This window comes from Leptidea sinapis, chromosome 2 (genome assembly GCF_905404315.1).
Source record: "Leptidea sinapis chromosome 2, ilLepSina1.1, whole genome shotgun sequence".
Classification (NCBI taxonomy): domain Eukaryota; kingdom Metazoa; phylum Arthropoda; class Insecta; order Lepidoptera; family Pieridae; genus Leptidea; species Leptidea sinapis.
This window is the reverse complement of record NC_066266.1, coordinates 9,470,729-9,497,484: the sequence shown is the minus strand read 5'-3', so window position 1 is coordinate 9,497,484 and position 26,756 is coordinate 9,470,729. Positions and strand designations below refer to the sequence as shown.

At 34.8% G+C, this 26,756-nt stretch overlaps 1 protein-coding gene across 3 annotated transcripts in view; it reads left to right on the top strand.

The window, feature by feature from the left end:
• The window catches only part of LOC126975782 (PAS domain-containing protein cky-1-like), a 192,988-nt gene that overhangs the window by 23,216 nt on the left and 143,016 nt on the right, over positions 1-26,756 (top strand). For all 3 annotated transcript variants that reach the window (XM_050823833.1, XM_050823825.1, XM_050823834.1), the window contains exon 2: positions 3,986-4,116. Coding sequence is in view for 2 of the 3 variants with exons in the window: in XM_050823825.1 (XP_050679782.1) it covers positions 4,106-4,116 (11 nt within the window). In the remaining variant the exon portion in view is untranslated. The remainder of the gene's footprint in view (positions 1-3,985; positions 4,117-26,756) is intronic.

The window sequence follows — 26,756 nt, the reverse complement described above, 5'->3', positions numbered from 1 at the left end:
ATCATTTACCCACGTAAATGGAAAGATGAACAACTATTGAACTATCCTTTCGTTGGCCTAAATGAATAGAATAATTTTTGATTTTCTTTAAATGTCACATTCTAATACACGTATTTATTTTGGGGAGTGTTCCAAAGAGCTGTTTGACCTGATCGCCGACGAATTCCACCTTTGCACAAAACGCGACAAACTTGGATATCATCCTTATCATTTGTGTGTATCATTCTTCCACAACACGGTTTCCAAGGAACATTCTGGAACGTACTACGAAACTGTGGAACGAGCTTCCTTGCACCGTGTTTCCTGGATGAAACAACACTTCAAAAAGGCGCGTATGCCTTCCTAAAAGGCCGACAACGCTCCTGTGACCCCTCTGGTGTACCAGGAGTATTTCGGCGGCGGAATCCCTGTCTCTTTTCAGTACATTATCTGACCATGTAATTTGCACCTAAGTTGACCTTTCCTATCACTTATATAAACATTATCTTTTTAAATTGAAGCAGTCAATTAACTTAAATACTAAATAACACTTAATATTTAAAGAAGCCTTGGTAACCACATTAAGTAAACTTTCATTTGCCCTCCGCAAAATATTAAGCGCCTTACTGTAAATATACACTTTAATATATTTTGCGCGCAAACACAGAGACGTCATTGCCTTATTGGTTCCGTAAACATTCTTGTTAGCGATGATATTGCGAAACTTCAAATAAATCAACGAATTTAATGTAGTATTTGAACGTATATTTTGCGAATTATGTTAATATATATGTCATTATGGCAATTTACATATTACACAACGATATATACAAATTAAATTTGTAACCAATGTATATGAAGGATGTGGAACTCAACCCGTGACCACTCGGGTTCCGTCCGTAAATTTTTATATATCTTGTACAATTTTCAGGTTATAGCTCCGTCTACAGGATCTTCTTTACAATTGATAACCTGCTCAACCCCAATAATTGCATAATAGAAAATCGACTTGAGATGTCTTTCTTTTAAATGTAAACAATTTATTACTTTTAAAAGTGATAACTCTTACTTCTATTATGAAGTATGCGGGACTCAATACGTGACAACTCGGGTTCTGTTCGAGGACTCTTTCCATATTTCCAATTGAGCTAACCGTTCGAGTACGTATGGGTCGCAAATTTTGGTATATCTTGTTCAACACTTTAAAAACAACAATTGTTTATACACCGATAATTTACCTCAAGAACTTCAGCAAACAATACGCTTGTTTGCTGAAGTTCTGCAAGTATCCTGCTTCGAATATTACCTGAACGTTCATAAAGATAACCTCATTATGTCCAGAAATATAAGAACTAAGTCTTCTTCATCAAAGATAGAATCTGTGGGCCACCTGGCGCTATTCGCGCGATATAAAATCTTCCCCAAAACAATTTCTAGGTATGTAAAAATCCTTCGCAGGACCATCCTGTTAGTTATTTCGAAAGCCATAGGTTTGTCGAGAATATGAATGGCATGCATGTGCTTATATTTTTAAAAACTGAGTCGTCTCCATCAGAAATGGAATCGATAGGCACCTGACGCTATTGAGCTGAAATTGGACAAAAAAATCTCCTACAAAGTACTGCCTAGGCCTAGTTCCATCAATATCCTGATTCCTAAACCAGAATATGTCGAGCAAATACATGGTACCTATGCATTTGCTTATTCTTTTACAAAAACTAAATCTCCTTCATCAAAAATAGAATCGTTAGGTCAACTGGCGCTATTAAGCTGACATTGGATAAATAAAATCTCCCCTAGAGCAAATCCTATGCATACATCCATCAATATCCTCCCTTAGTAATTTTCAAAACCAGATGTATGTCGAGATCAGACATGGCATGCATCTGTTTATTATTTTACCACAACCAAGTCTTCTGCAGAATCAGAAATGAGGAGATCCGTAGGAGTAACCAAAGTTACTGACATAGCCCAAATGATGATTGCAAAACTGAAGTGGCAGTGGGCAGATGGGACGTTGGGGCAGTAAAGTCCTCGAATGACGACCACGTACCGGAAGACGCAGTGTTGGTAGGCCACCCACAAGATAGACCGACGATCTGGTTTAGATAGTCATGGTGATCTTTGGGCGAGGCCTTTGACCAGCAATAGACGTCTTCCGGCTGATGATGATGCTGATCATGACATAAAAACATACACACCAAGTTAATAAAAGTAGGACATGCTATTGAAATTATTGTATTATTTTCAAGTGTGCAAAGGTTCAACTCGATCCAATGTGTTTAAGTAGGTGTAAATAGCTTTCAAGGATTCCGTTTTAAAGATACGTAGATACATACATACCAAGCTAAAAAATATGTTAAAAACTAAAACAAACACTAAACATTTGTTAACACACTGCAAGTGGTACGCCCCATTTCCTTTTTTGGAACATTTTAACGTAAGCTGATTGGCGTGAAGATAGTGACTATTTAAAAAGAGTTATTAGCATACCATATTTGGTTATACATAAAATATCAACATTTTAGCACTGACCATATTTGGATGAACACACCTCTTGCAGTGATACTATATGAATATGATATACATAAATGAATATGTGGGCAGCGTATCTTTGCTGTAGTGGGGTGAACAGCAAACAAAAATTTATGTGAAGAGCATTCTAAGCATTTCATAAATTCTTGTGGTAGAGCGAGAAACTTCAATGAGTGCCCGAGATTTGTGCCACGTACTAATGAGTATCTTAGAATATGTCTTGTTTGCATATGCTCTCTCACCTACACAACACCCGATGGATGAATGTCTCAAGCTGTAGACAGTCGAAAGAAGCAATTCCTGCACTATCGCACTGACACGTATACTTATCAGCCTCAACAGACATTGACATCAGTATAATGGTGGGCAACCTAACGGGTCACACATCAATAAACAAGCACCTTTTCACAATCGGCGTAACGGACAGTCCTAAGTGCAGAGGCTTTCTAGCCGAGGACGAAACGTTCACTCACGTAATCCTGGAATGTGTGTAGGTTGCCAACCAATGGGCAAAAACCTTAACTATTACCAGGTCGCTCTAGGAAGTTGGCGGACACCCCAGGAATGTTCTGAATTTCTGTAAGGAGCTGGGTTGGTTAGAGTAACTGGCCAATACTGCACGAAATATGGACCCATACTAGTGGTTTAATTGCGAAAACAGGAGCCCCTATACCATACCATGTCTGGTTTCTCTAGAATTTCCATTGATCTCCATTGATTTACATATCACCAATTTAGGAAAGCTTTTGATAGTCAAATGTAAATTTTGATGGTATTATGATACAACACTCAACCTCTGAAAGAAGAAATTTCAAAACATTGAGTTCTTTTCAAACGAGTCTTCAAACACATCTACTGAATAATTATGCAATATTTCAGCACAGTCATTTGTAAGTGGGTTGTATTATGTCTTTGCTGAAATTAACATTTTTAACAACATTTACGTTAACATTGTATTCTAGTGTATAGGTAAAAGAACGTAATCGCTTGCAAACAAGTAAATTGTTAAAATATAATTTCTAATGTCTGTGACAATGTGACAATACATCTTAATGAAAATTAACTTAACTTCTACCCCTTGGCGTTGCGTAGACGTCGTTCCATTGTGTTCTTTTATGATAATAAGGACGAGACCAGCAGGACGTTCAGCTGATAGTAATGGATACGCACTACCCATTACAATGCAGTGCTGCTTAGGATTCTTGAATAACCCAAGAATTCTAAGCGGCACTTCAAATGCGCTCGTCACCATGAGACATAAAATAAGATGTTAAGTCTCATTTGCCCAATAATTTCACTAGCTACGGCGCCGTTCGGACCGAAACTCAGTAATGTTTACACATTAGGTACTGCTTCACGGCAAAAATAGGCGCCGTTGTGGTACCCCTAATCTAGCCAGATTTCTGTGCAAAGGAGCCTCCCACTGTTATCCAGTTGAATATTCATCATTAAATTGTAAATATCTTTCTAGGTGTAAGCTGGAGTTAATGTGGCGGGCATATAGCGGGGTGCGCGGCTCTAATGATGACAACTAGAGCCAACCGGGGCGACGCCATTCAGAGCGTGCCAGTAACTCATCCACGCAGACATCATGTTTACAAGGTTTGTGTACATTTCTGTTCTATCTGTGCAAATAAGAAATGGGAGTATAATATGTAGGCTAAAATAGAATAGAAGCAGTTAAGATTACTCAAGACCAAGTACCAAGTACCAAAACATATGCTAAATAAAAATAAGTATGTAATGTATATGATAAAGCTAAATTTTCTATTTTAACCAAAAATAATAATCCCACCCTGTAATTCGAAAAAATAGACCCTTAGGCTTACGACATCTTGATATAAATCACAAATACTTCTCACCAAAAAATAATAATAAATATAGGAAGAGAACTGTTAATTACGTAATACTAGATTACATTAAGGAACTGCCCAAAGAGCTGCAAGAAATGTACAGAAATACCATGAAAATCAAAACTCGCTTAAACAGATACTTCCTGAAAAAAGAATAGGTTTTTAAAATTAAAAATAAATTGGATGGGTCTAGGTACCCAAATAAATCCGTGAGGTTTTCGTGGTACTAATTTCAAAAATTTCAAAAAATGTTATTGATTTGTTCTGTATTGGCCTATAAACTAAAAAAATGTATATAAATATATGTAATTACCTCAGGAAGTGACAATAATATAACATATTGCAACAGCACTTGGTACCTAAGCATCATAAAGCTACATCAGTTCGTAAATAGGCTTTAACATGTGGAGAAGAACTGAAAAGAAACTACAAAAAATACTATTATAGTTCCTAATACCTTTTTTTCGATAACGTTTTTCACAGCTTTTCAGTCTATCTAGACGTATATTAAACTATCAAAGTTATTTAAAATAATATGCAGAAGTTTAATTTCAAAGTATATCTTAGTGTTGCCAAAAATATATAGCTTTGCTTATCCCCCTCCCAATTGATAAATGGCTTAAAACCGTCCGAATTGTGGCACATTTTGACAGTTACAGCAACGTTTGTCTACACATTATTTGACAGCTACAATAAGAACTAACTGATTCTTTTTATTATTAATTTGATTATGCCATCCTTTTGACATCACTTCCTCGGACCACATGATTGCTTATTTATTTATTTATTTATGAACTTCCAACAGAATACATTAACATTAACAAGTCTTAGGTGCATGTACATATATAGAAGTCATACGAAGAGTTAAAATTTATATATACGTAAAGGCTAAATTACTAAAGTATAGATGCGAATCTGAAGTGGCAGTGAGCAGGGCACATAGTTCGACGGACAGATGACCGATGGGGCAGTAATGTCCTCGAATGGCGACCACGTACCGGAAGACGCAGTGTTGGTAGGCCATAAGATGGACCGACGATCTGGTCAAGATCGCCGCAATACGTTGGATGAGGGCAGCGCAGGACCGATCGTCGTGTAAATCTTTGGAGGAGGCCTTTATTCAGCAGTGGACGTCTTCCAGCTGATGATGAAATAAAGTTATTTAAAATGTTAAATGTATACAATGAAAGTTATATCTATATATATATATATATATATATATATATATATATATATATATATATATATGTGTATATATATATAAATGAATAGCTGTTCGTTAGTCTCGCTAAAACTCGAGAACGGCTGGACCGATTTGGCAAATTTAGGTCTTGAATTATTTGTGGAAGTCCAGAAAAGGTTTAAAAGGCGAATAAATAGGAAAATGCTGCTAAATTATATAAAAACAACAAATTTGTTTTTCCTTTGATGTGTGATACATAATTTCTATGAGAGAATTTATTGAGGCACGGTTTGACAGTTCTGCTGTGAAACAATTTCATTACGACATCAGGTTGCATATTTTACGAAGTAATTTTTGATGTTATGATATATTATTGACAAATTAATATAAAAACATTATTTTATTTATTATATACAGAACAATGTCTGTCAGGTCAGCTAGTAAGAAATAAAAATACAAGAATAAAAAAAATTCAAATATTCGCAATGTTTATATCTATGTAATGTGATATCTACCGCTGCAGAATCGAGTGTCTTAATTAATTTAGTTTTGAAATTTTGTAATATTATTGCTGAACAGATCAATGGACTTATCTCTACTTATAAATTCATTGTATAATCTAGTTATTCGGGGTATTATTAGTATTGTTAAAAAAAAATACATATGTTATAATATCTTTTCCACAGTAAATAACATAATATGCTTTGGTATTGTGAAGTTGGTGTTATTCCTTGAATTGACCATTGAAACAATACAGCTACAAAATGTCGTGATGTTTTAACAAAGGGACAAGTCATAAATGTTTCTCGTGACCAACACCTCCTATGAACCGTTAAAATAACCAAAATACCTCAATTAGCATGCGTCTACTTTGACACCGCGTAATTTCGAATTCAATGCTATATTTTTTAGTGCTTTTGATGGTATCGCAAGCGTGATCTCAATAACTATCGTTTATGTGACGTTTACAAGATGAAGTCATACAAGTCGTTTCTTTATTCAGAACACTGACCTGTATAAATACCACTGGACAGGCTGTTCCATGTGTTTGACAGCAAAGTTTTTGTGCCTCTTTGAAGCGCCACTCGCGAGCGTTTAGACGTGGGGTTGTGAAATGCCAGACGTATATATGACACGGGTAGAATTTTGCATTTTGATGTAATGTCCGTTGGTGGAATTCGGCTGCTGGTATAATCCTTAACAATTCCTCTGAACACTATATTCCCCTGGCACATTCTCTATTTGGGGTCGGCTCTCCTGATACAAGATCACTTGAGTTTGCGCTCAAGCCGTTTGGGCATGAAAAGTTCCGTTATTATATTTAGAAGCTGATTTTTTCTGTACTCGGTAGTATTGACTTTCATTTGAAATGGTAAAAAGAATACTGGGAGAATTTCTTTCACCGTTTACTCTCTTTCCGACCGCCAAATGTTTCTGAAGTGACGCTAAAAAGAGTTCCCAAAGAATTAATGTTTAAAGGATTTGAGAATTTTTAATCAGTTGCATTTGCTGCGTTTTTGTCTCAACTGAAGAATGAATTGGTACTTCTTATGATACTGGGAGGCTTCTTTGCGCAGGATGCCGGCTAGATTATGGGAACCACAACGGCGCCTATTTCTACCGTGAAGCAGTAATATGTAAGCATTACGGTGTTTCGGTCTGAAGGGAGCCGTAGCTAGTGAAATTACTGTGCAAATGGGTCTTAACATTTTACGTCTCATGGTGATAAGCGCAGTTGTAGTGCCGCTCAGAATATTTGGGGTTTTTCAAGAATCGCGAGCAGTAGTTCTGCATTGTAATTCGCAGGGCGTATTAGTTACCCTCAGCTGAACGCACCGCTCATCTCATCCCTTATTTTCATAAAAAAAATACTAACGATCTGTTGAAATTCAATAGATTTATGCCATGTTCGGTACATACAAAGTTTCATGATAACACTGAACGCGCTAAATAATGACGTTTCGTAACTAGTCATATTTACCGAATGGCGTAGTGTTAAATATAGCGCTATTTATTAACACATTCACCTAATATCTATACTTTATATCATGACGTATTTTTGTTGCTATCGACTCAAAGAAATCGTCATCTCTCGGAAATACATCAATGGAAATACAATTTAAAAACTGATATACAAATTCCTCAAGCCACATTTTGTGATTTAGAGACATAATAGGTTATTTTTCTATTGTAGCCTATGTTTAAAATAACGGCACATGGGTTTCCCGAAACTTTATAGATTTTTATTATGTAGGTGGACTAATGAGCGTATGAATTAACTGTTAAGTGATCACCTACTGCCACTTTAATTTGCAATAACTGTTTTTTAGGAAGGTGTACGCGCTACTTGGATCAATATCTTTCTAGAACATTTTATTTATGCATCACGCTAGTTTTGGGGGATAAATCAGTTGGAAAGTGATTTTTCTTAGGTCTAGCTTCAAAAAAATCTATTTTTTTTTGTCTACAGGGAAGATCAGACTTATACTTGTTAGCCTCAACTATTCTTCAAGATATGATGAAGACGAATTTTCCGACTGTTTGCTGATATCTTTCTGACACAATATAAGTTTGTTGATAGAAGTTTGGAAAATAGCTCTACTACAACAAGGCTTTTAATTATTAAATAACGAAAACGGTTGTATGAGCTTGAACCCTTTGCTTGTCCTAATAATGGACGAAGAAACCAAAAAATATATAACGAATGTCGCAAATGTCAGAAAATTTTAGGAACCAACTTCACCTTGTTATTTTTGTGTTACAGTGATGCGCGCGCATCCTAAAATTTCACTCACATAATTTTTTTATAACGCGCCTACAGAAGTATAACTTCAAAGAACACTTTTTTGGATGCTAGGAGTAAATTGGGTATGTAGTGAAATAGTGTTCAGATCACAAGTACCAAGAGCAAGAGAAGTCATTGCGGTGGCGCAAGCCAAGGAAGTATTTTAGGACCGTAGCAAGATCTTCCTGGATGATGGGGGTGGTAATTATTATGATGGTTAAGTTATTAAAATATCAATAAGAATAGTAAGAGCGGCTTTTCATTTGCTAGTAATTGTTAGAATATTTATTTCCTACCGTTGATTAATGATTTCTTGTTTTTGCTTGCTATACCTAATACACCACACCATACAAAATTTACACTTAGGCGTACACTTTTGGTGTACCTAATTTTTTTAAATTAATGTATTACCTAGTTGTAAGTCATTTAATTATTATATTCTTATTTTAAGAATATAAAAATTGAACTTGTACTAAATTTTAATATGTTCTGACATTGAATTAGTATAGTTGGGCATAGTTGGAACAAACGAAGAGTTATAACTGCCACGCATAACTCAAATTGTTTTAAGCTTTTTTGTTAAAACCACTCAAAATAATGCGCGTACGACCATTACGTTGAGATTGTTATCCACTGCAGTGCGATATACACCATACAGACCAGAGTCATGACGCGTTCGAGATGGTCGCGCCACCAAACGGACACCAGTGAGTAGCCGTACAGCTGTATATATTTTGTTCTTAGCGGCAACTAAATGGTGTCCCGGTGAAATATTATAGCCCTAAAAGAGCGGACCTGGTGTCAATGACGTCACTGCGACGCATGAGTACGATGTGCAAGCATCATTATGAATATTTATGAAACTTAAAAAATGTTTGTGAAAACTCTAGGTATGTTGTATCAAATTTGATAATTGGAATAATAATAATAAGACTGGACACAGCACTATTCAGTGGCTATTTAAATATTTCAAGAATATATTAAAAAAAATAACCTTATTTTTTTTGTATTTCAAATAAATACATAAATGTACTTAGTTACGATTAATTATCAGTATCATCACAAAGTCCAAAACTTTGGATAGTATTTCCTCTCATTTTGGAGGAACACAAAAGAAAGGTCCAGCTCAAAAAAATAGATAAGTATAAGTAGGTAGGTATAATGACTGCCTATCCAGTTTTTAAGAAAATTTTTAAAATATATTAACTTATTTGTGACAACAGTTATAAGTTTCTTAAGAATATTATGAAGATTCTATTGAGGCAGGTATGTTGAAATTGCTTTGGAATTTTGCGAAATAAATAATATTAATAATTAATAGTTATTAAAGTGAAACTTTTATAACATCGTCTCAAACTTTTTCGCCTGTGTGTTGCATGTCGCGTGACGGTTGGGCGGTGCCTATAGTTCGCAGCAGATGACCGTGTAGTGTATAGATAATTACTCATTTGTGCCAGTGCGCTATGGTTTCATAAACCACATAATAATTTTTTTTTATTTGATGAGTAGCCAATACCTCTATATTGTTTTGTATCGTCACAAAAAGTTAAATACTTTTCATGTTGCCTGTACATTAACTTATCGCTTTATTTATATCATATCTTTTAGTGTAGCAGCAGCCTAAGCCTGTGAGGTTAATGCAGGCTATTTATAATATTAGTCTGCCGATGACTTGCTCTTTTTGTCTGTTAAAAAGTTAACAATTTTACCGAACTAATTCAAAATTACGCTTGGCGACAATCGTTTTAAAAATGTCTGATCGAAGTCAATATTTTTTTTCTCTTATGATGTTTGAAGTTATTGTAATATTTTTGATTACAAATATAAAAATTGAGATTTACTTTAAATCTTTGAAGTCAGAGGAATAACATAAACTTTTTATGCCTACTACTCGGTTAAGTCGAATAAGTAAGTCTTTTATTGAGAGATGTATATAATGCTTTCCACAAAATGATGCCAGAAAATAAACAAAACAAATGTGTTACGGAATTCAAAAGAATTGTTAACAAGCGTTTGTGTGGTAAATGTTATTATAACATAAATGATTTCCTTACTGATTCCACAGGCTGGGAGCAAATGCCCTCAGGCTATTTAATTATAAATTTTGTTGTAGGATACATAATATAATGTAATTAAATAACAAAAAAACCCGCTGAGTTTCCCGCACTTGTTCTTTTCAGGTCTAAGGCACACTTTGACACACAGGTTTGTAGTTTATAACGTTGATTAAGTGATTTTTAATGCTACTCGTATTTTTAATAAAAATATTTGAATTTGAAATTGAAATTGATAAATAATTTATGATATCATAATTCTTCATTAATCTGCTTGAATAATCATTATAAATCATAATAAATAATACTTCTTTTGGCGCGTTACAGAAAAATTATCAGAATGAATTTATACGATGGACAATTAGACCATTTGTATCATAGTTCAGCTACCAAGCCTCTTGTAACTCATATGTCTACTGAACCACAACCAATGGACGAGAATTAAATAAATATATAATTTCAATTTATATACAAGTTGTAAAATAAAAATAAAAAAAACTTTTTAATTGTATAAAAATTATTCAATCATATTTAAACGTTATTAAACTAACTTATGTCGTATTATAATATTTTCATTGGCTGAATTTAATTTTGTTTTTGTTGTTATGAAAATAAGGGATGACACGAGCAGGACGTTCAGCTGATGGTAATCGATACGCCCTATCCATTACAATGCAGTGCCGGTCAGGATTCTTGATAGCCCAAAATTCTGAGCGGCATTACAATTGCGCTCGTCACCTTAAGACATAAGATGTTAAGTTTCATTTGCCCAGTAATTTCACTAGCTACGGCGCCCTTCATACCGAAACACAGCAATGTTTACACATTACTGCTTCACGGCATAAATAGGCGCCGTTTTGTGACAATATTGCTTTTTCTACAAACGTTTGCACGAGGAATATATTTTTTAAGGATTTTTGTTTTATTACGCCGAAGAAACATAACTTCTTGCGTGCGTACGTAAGTACACCTTTTTTTTTTAAATTTAGTTGTAGTAATAAAAGCATTAAAGTGCTAACAGCTCAATCAAACGTCTACCAATCACCTTACGCAAGGAATTAATACAAAACGCTTAAATTTCAGTAACTTTCAAGTATCAAAATGCATCAATCCAAATGATGGAGTACATTAATTGATAGATAGATTTCATCGGTGCTTACTTTTTGTTTTTGATCGATCGAGATATTCGATTAATGATGATCGGTAATCGATTCAATGAGTCGGCCTTTTTGTAGTCGACGTGTAATTGTTTACTCTTTCACTTGATAGTAGCTGTCTATTGTTTTACCGTTGTTGGAAGTTGTTTTTAAACTAATGTAACAGTATGTTTAAAAGCTTATTTTTATTCATAGGGTTTTGTGCACAGGTCATTGGAATCGCATTAATAATATTGACACAAATTATCTTGCCCCAAACTAGGGATAGCCTGTACTATGGGTGCAAGACAACGATATATTTAATACAATATACTTAATTAAACCTACATAAATTAAAATAAACATCTATGACTCTGAAAAAAACATTCATATTCATCATATAAATGATTGCACCTACCGGGATTCGAACCCGGGACCTCTAGCTCAGTAGGCAGGGTCACAGTATGAGGAACCCCCAAAATTTATTATTTTTTGTGTAAAAATCTTAACGCGGATCAGAGAATACATCTTCTTACCAAGTTTCAACAGTATAGTTCTTATAGTTTCGGAAAAAAATGGCTGTGGCATACGGACGGACAGACAGAAAGACATGACAAATCTATAAGGGTTCCGTTTTTCGCCATTTGGCTACGGAACCCCAAAAAAGCAACTAAAAAGTAACTTAGTATGCATCGATAGTCCCTATGCCATATCTATACAATAAGCTATCGATTCAGTCTCGAACATAAACACTAAACCCATTCCCACGACGGCTCTCGTAATAAATACTAAAGATCCAATATCCCTGACTACATTAAATCAACTGCTATATCTCTGGCCTTATTTAATGTTACAGTTATGAAAGAGATGTGTAGATCCCGTATGATAAATGCGGTGCAAGACGATCTGTGATACATTGGGGCAGCGAGCGTTGTTTAAGGCTTCGTCTAGTACGAGTAGAATATTACAATGGAAACACATCTTGAAGACAACACGCAGAGGTTTTTCGTCTTAGATAATTTATACGTCTAGATAGAGTCTCTTGCTGTTAGACAACCGATAAAAACAGGACAGGAGTATTAGTTCAGTATTCCAGTGGGAGGATCCTTTGCACAGGAAGCCAGCTAGACAATAATACCTCAACGGCGCCTATTTCTGCCGTTAAGCAGCGATGTGTAAATCCTGAGCAGCACTGCATTGTAATGGGTAGGACGTATCAATTACCATCAGCTGAACGTCCTGCTCGTCTCGTCCCTTCTTTTCATAAAAAAAAATTGCGTGACAAGTTACGTCTTACACTCGCTATTTATATGACATTTTTTTAGAGTGCATGCATTGTTACAAATAGAGGTTAATTATAAACTTAATTTTTATCGACGTTACTACAGCTGTCACAGTTGCCTGGGTCACTGCTTGGAGTAGATCCGTCCATCGCGTGGGTGAGCGACCTCCCACTCTATTCCCCTCCACCTGGCTCTGCACTAACAACCACTCAATATTTCCTTCATTTCTGTACAAGTGACCAAAGACCTTCAGAATTCGTAGTTGCACAGTCGACGATAGCCTCTTTTTTATCTTCAATATATAAAAGATATACACACAATATATTTTAGGGCCAAATGGTATTATCCGCCGCGAGGGCAAGCGTCCTGATGGAATGACGCTGGTGGCTTGGGCACGGGGAAGGGCGCTGGTGTGGAACACGACTTGCATCGTCACTCTGGCTTCTTCTCATGTCCAAGTTACATCAGTTGGTGCTGGGGCTGCTGCTTCGACTGTCGAAGACGGCAAGCGTCGCAAATATGTTGGTCTCAGTTAGTCATACATCTATGTACCCTTTGGGGTCGAGACACTTGGCCTGTGGGGCCCAGATGCGCGGAGAATGTTCAAAATACTAATTTCACGCCTCAATAAGGCTACTGGAAACCCAAGCGCTGGCAGCTATCTCGGTCAACGGATCAGCCTAGCTATCCAACGCGGAAATGCTGCTAGTATTCTAGGTACGCTTCCACGTAATGATAGTTTTAATTTTATGTATTCATAGTATTGTAAATATAGTTATAAGATTTGTTTTGTTTGAATATATTGAGTTAATATATTAGATCAACTTTCATATTGCCTTATAATCCAGTCAATAAATCAGAGTTAAAGTTGACCTTTATCATAGTCCTGTCAAAGAAAAAACTAGTCATTTTGCGGCTAAATTAATGCTTTAAAAAGTTACCAATGTCAATCACTTAAGAGGCTAAGCTACGTTATTGTATTCTAAATTCATCTTTAACCTATTGAAATACAATTTAATATTGTAAATTATAAAAATGGATCGAGGGATCTATTATTGATTACTTCGATATATTCTATTCAACTTAAACACTATTAGGATTTGATTTAAATAAGATTTTATTATTATTAATAGAACTTCAATATAATACTGTAACTTAAGATTATTTATAGAATGTGACAGTTGTGAAACCGTTGCAAAAAATTGAAGTTCACAGTGAACCTCTATTTTGAGCTATGCGATCAAACTATAGCAATAAACCTGGCCTGTTTTCATCGGTTGTCTAGCAGCAATACGCTCTATCTGGACGTATAAATTAAGACTGTAACTATATTACTTTTTTTTATGGAAAAGTAGGACAAACGAGCGTACGGGTTACTTGGTCTTAAGTAATCACCGCCGCCATATTCTCCTGCAACACCAGAGGAATCACAAGAGCGCTTTTTTTGAAGGTATCCATGCCGTATCGTCCCGGAATCACCGCACAAGTAATACAATCTAATTTATAAATATACTTCTAGTTTCGACTATTGTTATTTATGGAATCGCTGTCCTCACGCCGCGGCCCCGCTCTTGTTTCCGGCCTCTTCACATCGTGCGTGCGACTCAAGCACATCTCACCTATAACTATGTCTGAAGTTACAAACCTACCTTGGCTGACTTTTAGCAAATTTAAGACTTTTATGGTTTTCCCCTGGATGCCACCGTCAATCATCAGGATCAAATTGCAATGAGACCACACGGGAAGCACTGTTTTCAAATATCAAATACATAAAAAAATACCGACGAATTGAGAACCTCCGTCTTTTTTGAAGTCGGTTTAAAGGCGGTGACCTGGCCGCTTTAATTTACCTATTGATATCATACAAATATTTACGATGCATCTATAGTAGGTAATATTTTTAACAACAGGCGGGGTATTTCATTTTGATGGCCCGATATGGAGTCGCGAGCCGGCAAATAGGAATTAAATAATGATACTAAATAATGTACACACACAAAATTCTAATGTACATTTTCAAGAATTGTAACAAATAATAAAATATATTTTATTATCAATAAAATACCTTATTAATAAATTCACTCTACGAGTATTATCCAACAAAACTGAGTTGTTATGTCATTTTATGTCACGTTACATTAAACAATACGATTTTTGTCGGTTTATAAATTCGTTCACTCTTGGTTCATCATTCACATTTAAGCCATAGGATATCAAACAAACAAAAGTAACCCTTTTTTATAAAGACAAATAAAAAGAAGTGCTCAGTACGAATGATATTTTAGTATTAATTTCGATGTGTAATTACACAAGATATTCCTTACTTACAAAACAGAGTTTTCCTGAAATACTGGCTATTTATAAGGTTTCAATTTGATATTGATAGACACACACAGTTATAATGGAGTCTGATAATTAATTCAAAGCTTTCTGATAAACTTTTTTTTTGTTTTGTTTTGTTGGTGTCGTTAGGTTCAGAAATTTTATTTTTGGATAAAACTTAGGATTTATCAATCTACATAAATATAATCTGATAAAAATAATATGATAAAGTTAACAACTGTAGTTAATCTACCTACTACAGTTACCTAAAATTAAGTTTATTTTTTATCTGCTGAGAAAGTTAGAAAGATATAAAAATTCTAATTAGTTATTCAATTTAAACTATTCTTTCAATTTGATTTCTGAATGACGAGGGACACATCAAAGGAAAAACAAAATTGTTGTTTTTATTTAATTCCGGGTATTTTCATATTTAATCCCCTTTTAAAGCTTAAACCTTTCCTGCACAAATAATTCAAGACCAAAATGAGTCAAGTCGGTCCAGCCGTTCTCGAATTTTAGCGTGACTAACGAACAGCAATTCATTTATATATTTTATCTACACCCATGCTTTAAATCCTCTATTAAAGATTCTGAAACAGTTAGCTTATTACCAACAATAAAACACCCAATGTCGTAATAACCATTACATCATCCAAACGAGTGCTGTAATATTGTACTGAATTTCATAACAACACTCCTTGGTTTTTTTTCGATCCCTTCATGCACAGAGTTTCAACAAACAGCCATATTCTTATTGCTCGAAGCGTGGTATCTATATGAATTTCAAATAAAGAACATTTTCGTTTACGCGCGTTCCACACTACCAGAACATGGCGCGCCGTAAAAGAAAATAGGTTATTCGAAACCCCGCCATTTTTCTTGAAATAATGAGTGATTCAAGTTTTGACAGCACACCGCCGGATATTTTAAGCGCTGCAAAATAACATAATAATCAAGTGAATTTTAATAATCGCACTATATAAAATTTAAATTACTACTAAAATTAATAATTCTTTCATTAATACTTAGTTTATTTGTACATAATCAGTAAGGGATGATATTAGGTTACTACTAGGGCTGGCTGTTTTAATGTTAGCAGTAAGCTAACTGTTTCAGAATCTTTTAGAGGATTCATATTCTGGGTGTAGTAAAGTCCTGTATGCAACTGTTGATAATTAGGTATTAAAACACTCATGTGATACTATTATCACATTCACCCACATTCGTGTTTTGATACCCCTTATTACACAACAGTTGCATAAATAACTATTACACCATAACCTTACACTTTCCAAATACGATATTCATATGAATGCATACTCGTTAAAGGATTGTAAACAATTTATTAAATCTTAAAATGGCGACGTCTTAGTTCCTGTTCATCAGCTATATCCAAGGTCACCATGACTAATTGGGCTCAACAAAAACTTTATCCCAAATGATTCACTGATTCTTATCATTTTAGTTGCGATTGTTATGTGACTTGTGCTTGGATTACGAGTTAAATTGGACTTATGATTCAATTCAAACATTAAATCCATTTAACAGTGGGAGTTTTGTCTGGCAACTGTTCCTTCACTCTTTCGCTATAGTTTTCCAGTGGCAAGCTCCTTTGACCCGGATGCTGGCTAGATTATGGGTACCACAACGGCGCCTTTTTCTGCCGTGACTGGGCAAATAAAAATGTCTCAAGGTGACGAGAGCTGAGTGCCGCTCAGAATTTTTGGGTTTTTCAATAATCCTGAGGCACTGCATTGTAATGGGCAGGGCGTATCAATTACTATCAGCTGAACTCACTGCTCGTTCCTTATTTTCATAAAAAAAAGATGCCTATTATTACTAGTGAATTCGGTGATGCGGCGGGTTTAACTACGCAGTCGGTGGTAGGTTGATGCAGCGCGGTCAGCGAGCGCGATACACGAATCACTTGTGTATACAGCGGCGGAAGTAGTAGGGGACGCCATCCTTAGTTGAGCGGGAGTTAAGTCGTTATAAATCACAGAACTATTAAATCAAGAACTTTATGAAAAGCTCCATAAGGTCTTATGTCTATATGGTCTAAACATGTACAAATGTCGAACAACTGTACACGAGGTGCTCCTTTTGCAAGACTACTGTCACTTCTGGAGGTCGCTGAACACCCTAACGCACGTATGGTTGCAAATACACGCTCGGTCTCTCTCTCTCTCTCTCTCTCTCTCAACACACACACACACACATACACACCCTCTAACCCTCCTGGAGTGGAATCCTGGTGACCAGTAAAACAGGTATTATTAGGTTCCACAGGCACCAGCGATCCACGACCAAAACTTTTGTAGCCCCTGTATTTTTTAAGCTTTCGTTGTAATGTAATTTTGGTTGTTGGTGAGAAAATAAAGTTATTATTATATTACTAACAGTTTAAAAAGATATATCGATATAAATATAATAGTGCGCTTGCAAGGGGAAACGAGGGAGAATGAGTAAGGATAATAAATATTAGTTAATTGGCGCGAACACAATCTTTAAGATCAACCAAGGAACCACTGAATGAATGAATGAATATATTCTTTATTGCACTAAAGATAATACTACATTTTTTACACAAGAGTTATGGTAACATAGTTACCATAATCTTGTTATCGACCTTATCGATAATCGGCTATTTCTTCCAGGTAACGGTGTTGGAGATGAATTTGTAGTAATTTGACTTAAAATAGAAAACTTACTTAAATTTAGGATATCTGTTAATACGCATCTACATAACACAAATAGCATACACACAAAAATGGAAATAAAAAAGTTCTCCTTCAAGTAAATTCTCAAATAAAATCGTAACTAAAGTCTAAACTCGGTTAAAATCCAATGGAACGGATTACAAATAATGCACTGTCGTACTGAAGGTGTATATTTCATGAAATCTGATCCGTAACAATATTAATACCCTAGGCGAATAGCCCAAAAGGAATAGTCTGCAACCAATAAAATCCAATTACATTGATATCTTGTCTCGAGCCAATACCTTAAACGCAACCGCGAATCAATGATACATAAATAAAACAATAAACAATGGATTTATTTCAATTAAAACAAATGAGCGTGAAAAACAATTATAAAACAATTGGCAATACATATCCGAGGCGGGTCTTAAACAACATCACCGGCCGTTCATTAGTTGACAGCTAATTTTATTTCTCGAAAGACTTCTGGCGGCACAGAATAATGAGATGGTTTATTTTGTTAATGACAGATTTGCAGCATTGTTGTGCTATAAGATGCTTAAAGATTTGTAATCGATGCTCTACTTGTAAGGAAATAATACAAAGCGGCTGATATGAAAATGTATAAATGTAGATAAAAAAGTATGTGTGTAGGTAGGTACTTATGTATGCACGCAAGAAGTTATACTTCGTTGGCCTAACGTAGCAAAAATCATTAAAATGATTTATTCCTCGTGCTACGTTTTTAGAAAGAACAATTTTGTAAAAATCTTGCAAAGATGGCTTTGACAATTAAATATTAAATTATGAATACGGCTGTATGGGCTTGAACCCTTTGCCTGATTATGTACGAAGAAACCAAAAATAAAAAATAACGAATGACGCAAACGTCAGAAAATTTTAGGGAATAACATCAACCTGTTACTTTAGTATTACAATGATGCGCGCGCATCTTTAAATTTCACTCCCATCATTTTTTCATAACGCGCCTAAAGAAGTATAACTTCAAAAACATAAATAAAATTTGTAAAAATGTTGTTAAGAAATAATACACAACATATATTAAAGAGGGTAAATATAGATTATAAGCATTATTAAGGTTGGAAACCTTAATACTTAAAATATATAAAAGTTGGTAAATGTAGATTAGACATGAATAGTCGAAACGTATATCTTGTAAGGGAACAATAATAAACAATAGATATGAAAGAGGGTAAAAGTAGATTAGGCATAAATAATGCGCAAAATGGTCCTCTCTAAGCCTATCTTTGCAAGGTAAGTTATTTTATCATCATCGGTTGAAAACCTCCAGAATATTGGGACTGCCCATGAGCCCTTTGAAATTAACGAGAAGAGACGAGTGATACACCCTGCCCATTCAACAATGAACAACCCTGCAACATCTTGACTGTTGCTTCTCAATATATTCTTGATAATGTACTATATGTTAATAGGCACATAACTGGATTTGCTAGAAACTGTCATAAGCATAATGCTAACACGAGGAACAGACATAAACTTATAATGCCTACTACTCGGCTAAGTTGAGTTAGTAAGTCTTTTGTGGGGCGATGTAGATATATGCTTTTACAACAAGATCCTAGAAAATATTCAAAACAAAAATAGTACGTAATTCAAAAGAATTTTTACAAAACGTTTGTGTGGTAAAGGTAACTATAACATAAATGACTTTCTTAATGATACCACAGATTGGGAATGGAGTGACCGCCCTCAGGCTATTAAGTAATAAGTTTAATTGTACAATATTGCTTTGTAAACATATTTTTTTGATGAAAAAAACAGCCCGCTGAGTTTGTTGCGCCCATTCTTCTCAGGTCTGAGGCATTCGTTATGGTATGGGTGGTAGTTTTTGAGTTACAATAAGTGATGTCACATCCCATTTTGAATAAAAATATTTGAATTTGAATTAAGTTGTAGTGCTGCTAAGGATTCTTGGAGAACATAGATTTCTGTACAACATCCCAATAATTGCGCTCGTCTTTTGAGGCATTCCAGTAATGTCACTACGGCGTCCTTGAAATCGAAAAATAGCAAGCACTATGCTTGAAAGAACAATTTGCTGGTGTTGTACCCAAGTAGTAATCTATGTTTATGTGTGTAAAAGAATGATATTTACGAGATTTAATTTATGAATGTATTAGTAAAGAATATTATGTTTTTCATTTTTTTTATTTTATGAAATTAAGGGACGAGACGAGCAGGACGTTCAACTGATGGTTATTGAAACGCCCTGCCCATTACAATGCATTGCCGCCTAGGATTCTTGAAAAATTAAAAAATTCTGAGCTGCACTACAATTGCGCTCGCCACCTAGAGACATAAGATGTTTAAGTCTCATTTGCCCAGTAATTTCACTAGCTACGGCGCCCCTAAGACCCGAAACTCAGTAATGTTTACACATTACTGCTTCACGGCAGAAATAGGCAACGTTGTGTTAAATTAAAACGGTTGTGTAGATAGTGGAATAACAATAATTAAGATCATTGCCATATTTTTTTGGAACAACCGAATCTATCCAAATCAAGTATATAAAATACCAGAACTTCAGAAATAATTTGTAACTAAGAAAAATATTGTTACATCAAAGCATGAAATACCATTATGATATATGACAGAGCTCCCTAATGAGGCATGTTATTAGCGGTCACTTAACCTTCATATGTCAGAGTCTGTTCCATTTGTGACCCGCGTTGAAACGACCTCTAAGCTTACCATGGGAAATATTTGGATAAATCAGTGGCTTATCGTTAGGCTCGTCCGTTTTAAAAGGTTTGAAATTCATTATATAAGTACATATATAACTTCTTAGTCTGGCTATAAATACATATTAAATTGTTCATTGAGTTTTCTCATTTTGGCGCAAATACATTATACAATATTTTGTGATATTAAAATTGAGAGGGGCGATAAAGAGAACCGAATCGCTGTGATTGCATTACGGATATATGGAGCCACATGCAATCTTAAAAACTCTCCATACGCTAGGTTATACCCTAATTTTTTTTTTGACGTAATTTTTATTTTTTATGATACAGCATTAAAAAAATACATGCAACTCTAAGTTTTCAACTCTCTACGATCAACCCCTATTCTTGTATCGCGATTTTTATATTATTCTGTTCCATCCACAAATCCGCTATAGGGTTGCAAGATAGCAATGGATCAATACTTACAATAATAGTTGTAGTACGATAAATTTGGTAGGTCGGAGGTATGAACCAACTTCAACCCTGTTACATTGATGTTAAAATTTCACTCTCATCATTTTTAAAGCGCCTAAAGAAGTATAACTTCAAAGACACGCCGACGTCGAAATAGGCAAATATGTCAAATATGTGCCCACAGATTAAACATAATATGAGTTTTTGTTTATAAGTTAGATTTTAAGACTGACAGATTCATCAAATCTTAAGTCAAAACAGCTTTACCTTATCCTTTCTATATTTTCCACGTAAAATTCATTGTCTCGATTTTACATGAGCAAAAATCACTTAAGGCTCTCGCGGCTACTAGGTCATCGTCCCTGAGACAATGCTGCCTCATTAGTTTGCTATTCGCGTGCACTAATTATTGCAACACGAAGCGGGTGTCAAGCCACTCATGTCAATATTCAGTTTATGCTCCACGTGTTCACTTAGCACTTTTTTGCAGACCGTACCTTTACGAAACAAGCGTATTTTGAGTTCAACTTATTAGCACTTTTTGAAGTTATGCTTCTTTTGGCGCGTTAGGGAAAATTATTAGAGTGAATTTTTAACGGCTACAACGTCACGCAAATTCGACACCCTGACGTTAGCTGGTCAACTAGACCATTTGTAACATACTTCAGCTACCAAGCTTCTTGTAACTCATAATATGTCTACTGAACCACAACTAATGGAGGAGATTAAAGAAAAATTTCTAAATATAATTTCAATTTATATGTACAAGTGTTAAAATAAAAAGAATTCTCTTGTGGCATGTTCCATATATTTGCTTTGTATTAATACGACGTTATTTGTCTATATGTATAGAACGTTGTATTGTTTTTTGGTATGAGAATAACGCAATTTGCGAATTTCTTGTGCCACTTCATCTCTCTCAGCGCGCCATTTGTTCCCAACGCGGTTTTAGTTTTAATTGACATCAAAAAGTACTCTAACGGCCGTTCCCAAAATTCAGTCTATTTCTTACTTGAGATAAAAGTCGTAATAAAACTTATCTACGGTAACTCACCTTATCCGTACACGCTGTCTGTCAATGGGACATGGGGAAATTGCAATTCACGCGTCCCAATGTAAGGCGATAAAAATGACTTATCGAGTATATTGGGACAGCTTTAGATTATTGACAGCTAATTACTGACAGTAGAAGGTAGTAATTTATTTCTATCTTTAGATAGTATATTGGGAACGGCCGTTCAGGAATCAGTTTCATAAAAATAAATACCTTTTATAACTTAACGCTTAGGACATAACCGATATTGATACTTGAAATCAAAAACATAGGAAAATATCTACATGTTCCGGTAAATTGTTCGCTCGAGGGAACGCTTAGCGCACTTTCCAGTACCAAGGTGTATCATAATCAACTTTATAACCGTTTTACTCTAACTGCTATTAGACCTCACCATTACTGACAAATTGTTTTGTATAACACGTTGGCGCTTACAGGGCTTGTGATTATGATACTTTCAATACATAAAGTATCGTTTGCAAGTCGGATTACGTGGATCAAAACTGTTGGAAGGATGTACGCTTTTATCTATTCTATTATAAAATAAAAATGGCGTATTAGAACTTGTTTAAAACAAATAAGAAAGTGTGTGTGTCAGTTCCGACGCACGACTGGTGTTTACTCCTCAAGAACGATTGTTTTTGAACAGGTACTAAACAAAATCAAGTCCAATGGAGTCGGTTACAAAAACAAATAAATCCTTAGCGCTCAAAATATGTCAGGAAATGCCCAAACACAACTCCTGTTAAAAGCGGATCTCATAATTCCAATTTCAAAAGGTCCATCAAGGAAGTTACATTTTGGCACACCCTAATGATGCGCACCAAAAACGTTACTATCCTATTTGATGAGTAGGTTTTTCTCTCCATATTTTTCTCATACTTATATGAAAATCGATTCTTAAAGAGTTAACTCCAACAACCTTAGATCATTCGCTTCTAGATAGACTGTGACAGCTGTGAAACCGTCAACAAAAATTGTGGTTGACAGTTCTATTTTAAGCAATACACACACACTAACACAAAGTGACATACAAATCGCGAGTGTAAGACGTAGCTTGTAAACTAAAGTAATACACCTGGCCTGTTTTCATCGGCTGTCTAGCAGGAAGAGGCTCTATCTAGATGTATTAACTATCTAAGCAAACGACGAAACATAATGGAATATTTTTAAAAGAATACTTGTTCTATCTCCTAAAGCCACCCACACCATATCCAATAATAGTACTTGTATAATTTTTGTACGTTTATTCGTTTGTCTGTAGCAAGAGGTCAGATTTAAGCATAGTATTTTTGCTGCTTTTAAGCGTAACAGTGGATGATATGATCGGCAGCAGCTAGTGTTTTGTATTAGAGAGAATTGTAGTTGAAAATTGATTTCGCATGCCTCCCTCACGAAGGTGGCTAGGAGACAAATTTGGGGGAGGAGTGGGCAAACAAATTTTACCCCACGATTAAGTATTTTTTTAATGGAAGAAGAGGACAAACGAGCTGTATGTCCTGGACGTTAAGTGGTTACGCCACCCACATTCTGTTTCAACACCAGAAGAATCTCAGGAACGTTGCCGGCCCTTGAGGAAGTTTAACGCACTTTTTTTAAAGGTACCTATGTCGTATGTTACAATTTCAATAAATATTAATATATGATGATGATATTAATGTTTTATTTAACTTATAAGCAGATCGTAGGTGGCGAGTAAACTTTTTGGTTGACTCGATCTTCCTGAAACAAATAAATTAAGGCGCCGAAATGATATCATTGTTAAAGTGAATTCCAAAGATTATATTTTATGTAGTTAGGCGCAAAACAACCTTAATTAACGTAATTTTTTTATTTTATTTCATCACAGAATTCACTACTTATATTACACACTTACATAGCAGACATATAATAACGGATAAGCAGCAGTGTGTGTGTGCGTGTGTGTGTGTGTGTGTGTAAGTATCTGCGTCTGTGCGTTATTGTTTACTTTTAACTCTTCCTTTAGTTTTAAACTCGTAGAACCCTTATAGAATTCGCTTTTAATAATTAATAAATAAAGCATAAATTAAAATACAATAGATATTAAATAACAGATAAAGGTGCAATAAAAGCAAAGGCAGCCATACATTACTGCTTCCATAAACAATACATTCACCAAAATTGCTCCTGTATTATTGAGCATACTATCAAGGTTTATGGAACACTGGAAAGATAAAGGAATAGGCCATAGGGAATAATGTTAGGGCCGTGTTAGTATCGGACATGTTGGCACTATTGCGGCTTATATCCGCTATCTACTTCGTTCTTCGTACTTGCCCTATATTATAAGCTATGGCGTTTTAAATAGTTTAATATATTAATTTTTGAAGTGCGGCTCTTTTGCGGCGTTGAGCACTTTTCTTGGGATGGGTAAAAAGATTTAAACTCGCGCCAGGAAACGTGGCCTAATCGGAAATTCGTAAGAAATTATGGATGAAAAATGATATTTCTAGTAATGTAAAATAATTAAAATAGTTCTGAAGTGTCAAGTTTTATATGTAATATAAATTGTCATTATTGTGTACGATAGCGCAATGAATGAATATTGTATTTAATAACCATATGAATGCAAGTACTTTTATACTGATAAATAAAGCGATTCGTACGAAATTATTCCCTAACAATTCCAAAATATTGAAAAATGCACAAAGTTAATGTTCAAGTTTTCGCTTCTGCCGGCACTTCCGGAGTGCAATCCATTATTTTTTTAACTTAATTATGTAAGTCACGACATTTGAGCACCTTATTGCATCGCTAGACATAATATGTATTTTAAATAATTTGTAAAATGTTGAAGCTGTAAATAATGATTCAAAAGAGTAGCAATCAGTTTCGTGCCACTTCCTCTCATAAATCCGGTGGTAAATAATAAAATGTATAACTTAAGACATTCATAAGTGTCACTTCTTTGACCTGACTGAATAAAATAATTTGATACAAGTTTTAATTTATACATAAACTCCTAAGCGGTAATACTATAACTATAGTATACACTGCCACCTAATCTATTGCAATATTCTGATATTTCAATAAATTTCGAAAAAATAAGCCGTGATTAGAGAGCGTAAGAGCTTTGAACGAAAACGCTGTCAAAACTCTTTGATATGTAACAAAGTCATGTACTGTGAAATTATGTATCTAATATAGATCTACAGAGAAGTCTAAGATGGCATATGTATATCTCTTAAAGATAACATACTATATCCATATTAATATTTTCAAAATTGGCAATTATAAAGCGATGTAAAAGCCGCACTGCGAACGGCTTTTGCAATGTCCAAACTGTCGTTTGCTAAATTACTGCGTATTTAAGACGCAATATAGCCTGCAGCAGAAAATGCCCTTTCTGCTTCCACACTTGTGGGCGCTTTTTTTTAGTCCCACAATTCCCGCGGATCCCGCAATACCGAGATTTAGGTAGATTGGAAGCCCTAGGCCGCACAGTTAAGATATTAATCCTTATCACTTTCTATTGGCACAACAGCGTCTGTCAGCTCAGCTAGTTTAATATATAGTTAAATGATGTTTCATCAGAATAACTTAAGATAATAAAATAATATATTATGTATTAAAAAGAAGAAGACTCTTTTATTCTACAACGATTGCACTTGTGAAGGAATGGCTTACAATACCTATTGATACACCCACCCGATTGAAGAATGTATGGTTAGTTATGTGAAATTACTTTCTTTCATTGTATACAAAAGTATACAATGAAACTTCAAAAGAAGAATTTGTAAATTTTAGACAAAAATGATATTATAAAGAAATTTGAATTTTGAAATTAAAAAAATTGAAACGAGACAAATGTAATAAAATACTCGAACGAAAAAAAATAACTATGTTTGTTATCTCTTTTTTTTATGTTTCATTCCGTAAATTTGTTTGTAGCTATGTAAGAAATATTTCTCGCATCTAAGTAGATCGATTTAAATTCCGCTTAATTCTTGTAACTTTGACCATGCGAGACGTTATTGGAAAATTGTCTAAACTATTGAGTAGTTTTGTTGTACCGTACGGCGTGGGAAAACAGGTGGGGTTTTCACGTGAAATAGCCACTTCAAAGATTCCTAATACTACTGTACATTTGCAACGATAAATCGATAACTATAGACCATTTGTAACTTTTCGTTTAAGATTGTATAAGTGATGTTTTCATGGACAGTCGCGTTCTGTTGGTTGTTCGTGGTTGAATCTCATATCCTGGAGATGGTTTGCTGTCCAGATGTTTCTTAAATCTTAGAAACAACTTTAACTTTTTTTTAGATAAAATAAATCAATATTATATTATTAGGCCTATAAAATGTAAATATATAATGTAAGTAAATATAACTTTTACACAAAAACCTGTTGTTTTTTACATGTAAAACACATTTACAGTTATATGCGTTTTAATCCATTAAAAAGTATTTTATTGAAATATGTAACACGCGCGTTAATTAAAGAAAATACTACAATAAGTAATATAGGGTTTTCCAATAAGGACTTGGCAACTTTTTTTCAAAATAAAATGAAAACCTGAAGATCTTTCAAAAACTATATTATGGGGTTGAGGCAGATTCAAAACATTTATGAATGGAACTCAACTTCGCTCATATGGCCACCGCGGGCACGTTTGCAGCGGTCGATTCGTTGGACACATCACACAACGAATATGTAGACTC